Raw genomic sequence first — 4459 nt, forward strand, 5'->3', positions numbered from 1 at the left:
ATAATTTAGTAGTTTATATAATAACAAGATGCTTTCAACAAAGAGAAATATAACAAAGAGAAAGAGCCCATTACAGGGAGAATTAAAGAGACACTGACGAACCCCAAAAACTAGGAACTCAGCTAAGATCGAGACTCGATACACGTATAAGTCAACGTACTCTACTGACAATTAAATCACATATTCTTAGCATATATTTGATTGTATAGCTGTACATTAGTCTGTCATATCTATTCCATATATAGTAGTCAATTTGTTAACTAGTTTCCTTGTATGGTATCAGCAGCTACACTCTTCAAAACCTATCCGATCCTTTATCTCAACCTGCAATTCTTCTTCTATTCTAACTGCAACAACAAAATTATGTCTGATACTTCAAAAATTCACCCAGCAATTACCGTTAACAACATTAAAAATTTCATACGTATTACTCTTGGGATGAAAAAGAGTCAATATGAATTCTGGTCCGGCTTATTTCAGATCTATTATCGGGCATATGAAGTCCTCGACCACATCATTCCACCCACCAGTGATTCATCTTCTTCAACCATACAAACAACTCCAAGTGCTACACAAACTCCTTCTTGGGAACATCTTGATGCTATTGTTCTCCAATGGATCTATGAGACCATCTCCCATGATCTTCTTCGCACCGTTTTCAAACCCGATTCCACAGCAAGTCAAGCCTGTGATCGTTTAAAGAATATTTTTAATGACAATAAGAACTCGCGTGCAGTCCATTTGCAACACCAATTTACAAACACCTGTATTGAAACCTTTCCAGATGCCTCTTCCTATTACCAGGAATTAAAAATCCTCGCCGATCAATTAGGAAATGTCGTCTCTGCTATTGAGGAGGATAGACTAGTCTTGCAGCTTATCACCGGCCTCAACGACACCTCTGAAAGTCTTCAATCAATCCTATCTCATCGTGAAAAACTCCCATCCTTTTATGAAGCGATATCCACGCTCATCTTGGAGGAATCTCGCAAACAACAATCTGCAACACAAGCTGCCTCGTCGGTCGCCATTGCCCTCATTTCATCGACCTCACCATCAAATAAGCCATCACCATCAGGCCAATCGAACAACACATACATCAATCGAAGCAGAGGATCTTCTCAGGGAAACAATTGAGGTCGCCATAGTTATAGCAATTGAGGTAGACGAATAAATCCCTAGGGTTCTTATTCGGGTCCTAATTTTTATTCGGGTACTAATTCATATGCTAATGGATCCCATAATCCATCAAATCCATGGGCCTATGGACCTTGGGCTTGGGCCACTGCTAAAAAGAGTGCACCACCTTCCTGTCCATTTCCAAGCTATCCATGAGGCCATCCATAATCTACTAATAACCAACCAGGCCTGTTGGGCCCTCGATCCTGTAGTGACCCGAACTTTTCCATGTTTATATATATTAAATGAAATTGATATTTACATGATTAAGTGTTTCCAACATGTTAAGCAATCAAACTTGTTAAGACTTGATTAATTGAAATAGGTTTCATATAGACAATTGACCACCCAAGTTGACCAGCGATTCACGAATGTTAAAACTTGTAAAAACTATATGATGACATATATATATGGATATATATATAGTTAACATGATATTATGATAAGTAAGTATCTCATTAGGTATTTTAACAATGAGTTATATACATAAAAATGAGACTATTGAATTAAGAAACTCAAAGACGATATATATAACGATTATCGTTATAACAACGTCTTACTAAATACATACGAATCCTATTAAGATATTGATACACTATATTTAAACATGATAAATAATAAGTAAACATATCATTAAGTGTATTAACAACGAACTACATATGTAAAAACAAGACTACTAACTTAAGGACTTCGAAACGAGACATATATGTAACGATTATCGTTGTAACGACATTTAAGTGTATATATATCATATTAAGATATATTAATACATCATAATATCATGATAATATAATAATTTAACATCTCATTAGATATAATAAACAATGGGTTAACAACATTTAACAAGATCGTTAACTTAAAGGTTTCAAAACAACACTTACATGTAACGACTAACGATGACTTAACGACTCAGTTAAAATGTATATACATGTAGTGTTTTAATATGTATTCATACACTTTTGAAAGACTTCAAGACACTTATCAAAGTACTTCTACTTAACAAAAATTCTTACAATTACATCCTCGTTCATTTTCATCAACAATTCTACTCGTATGCACTCGTATTTGTACTCGTACAATATCCAACTTCTAAATGTATTTACTATTGGTATATTGTAGAGACCCGTCCTAATCCACCTGGATGAAATCTCCAACATTTGGTTCCATTGCGAGGTACTGACTTCTATATGCCATGAATGACTCCAAGTAATATCTTTAAATTGAGCAAATGCACAGCGGAAGATTTCTTTCGTACCTGAGAATAAACATGCTTTAAAGTGTCAACCAAAAGGTTGGTGAGTTCATTAGTTTATCATAATCATTCATTTGCATCATTTTAATAGACCACAAGAATTTCATTTCCATTTCTCATAAATATACGTCCCATGCATAGAGACAAAAATATCATTCATATGGTGAACACCTGGTAACCGACATTAACAAGATGCATATAAGAATATCCCCCTATCATTCCGGGAAATCCTTCGGACATGATAAAAATGAATTCGAAGTACTAAAGCATCCGGTACTTTGGACGGGGTTCGTTAGGCCCAATAGATCTATCTTTAGGATTCTCGTCAATTAGTAGATCGGTTTACTAATTCTTAGGTTACCAAGCAAAAGGGGCATATTCGGCTTCGATCATTCACCCTTATAATGTAGTTTCAATTACTTTTGTCTATTTCGTAAAACATTTATAAAGCAGCGCATGTATTCTCAGTCCCAAAAATATATATTGCAAAAGCATTTAAAAATGGTGTAATGAAACTCATAATACTGTATTTTGTAGTAAAAATACATATGACGTCATTGAACAAGTGTAGGGTTGTCCTCGGATTCACGAACCTATATCATTTATATGTACATTAACGCATATACTCGTAATCGAACGAATTTATATATTATTAGTGCTATACTTGTTATTTAAATGAGTTATACTTTTCATTAATAACTTACATATATTTATTTTATATATCTTTATTATAAAAATAATAATAGAGTTAGGTTATATGTATTAGATATATTTTTTGTGTAACTAATTTCTATATGATTAAAATAATACTAATAAATAAATAAAAGTAGTAATATCTTTATAATAATAATATTAGTAGTTATAATAATAATACTCATTTTAAAATAATGATAATAATAATAATAATAATAATAATAATAATAATAATAATAATAATAATAATAATAATAATAATAATAATAATAATAATAATAATAATAATAATAAGAAAAAAGTTGTAATGTCTTTATAATGATAATAATAACAATACTTACAGTTGTAATAATCATTTTTAACAATAATAATAATAATAATAATAATAATAATAATAATAATAATAATAATAATAATAATAATAATAATAATGATACTAGTAATAATTTTTATGAAAATAAGATTAACAATAATGGTGATAATAATAATAATGATAATAATAATACTCATAATAATAATACCTATAAAACTAATACTTTTACTGTTAATGATAATTATGATAATAATCGAGTTGTAATAATAATAATAATGGTGAAAATAATAAATAATTATTATCTATAATACTTTATAACAAAAATACTAATAATAATAATACTTATAATAATAATAATATAAAAGGAGACTACCTTCTAAGAAATCCTAAAAATATATGTCATAGCCCTGGCTCGAACCCAAGACCTCTCGCTTAACTGCCACACTCCTTAACCATCTGATCCGTTTAGCTTTCCTAATATTACTCAGCTCTTGATTTTATTTATCCCGTTATTATTTATCATTCATATACCCATCATCACTTAACATCATAATCTGGCCCAACTTCGTTTTGGCCCAACAAAATATGGAACTCGGCCCAACTCCTCAGCTCACTAGATTTAGTCCTATAACTAATTAAAAGAAGCCCAAGATGGATTATTTAACCTAGCCCAACTTCATATAGATCGTGATTGAGTTCTGGTTCGTGGTGTAGTGACCCGAACTTTTCCATGTTTATATATATTAATTGAGATTGATATTTACATGATTAAATGTTTCCAACATGTTAAGCAATCAAACTTGTTAAGACTTGATTAATTGAAATATGTTTCATATAGACACTTGACCACCCAAGTTGACCGGCGATTCACGAACGTTAAAACTTGTAAAAACAACATGACGATATATATATGGATATACATATGTTTAACATGAGATTATGATAAGTAAGTATCTCCATAAGTATATTAACAATGAGTTATATACATATAAACAAGGCTACTAACTTAAGGATTTCGAAAC

At 30.8% G+C, this 4459-nt stretch overlaps 1 protein-coding gene across 1 annotated transcript; it reads left to right on the top strand.

Annotated features, from left to right (window-relative positions):
• Positions 1–363: 363 nt before the first annotated feature.
• LOC139874924 (uncharacterized) lies at positions 364–1137 on the top strand. The gene has a single exon (XM_071862313.1). The coding sequence runs from the start codon at positions 364–366 to the stop codon at positions 1135–1137; it is 774 nt and encodes a 257-aa protein (XP_071718414.1).
• Positions 1138–4459: the final 3322 nt, after the last annotated feature.

This window comes from Rutidosis leptorrhynchoides, chromosome 11, assembly GCF_046630445.1.
Source record: "Rutidosis leptorrhynchoides isolate AG116_Rl617_1_P2 chromosome 11, CSIRO_AGI_Rlap_v1, whole genome shotgun sequence".
NCBI lineage: Eukaryota > Viridiplantae > Streptophyta > Magnoliopsida > Asterales > Asteraceae > Rutidosis > Rutidosis leptorrhynchoides.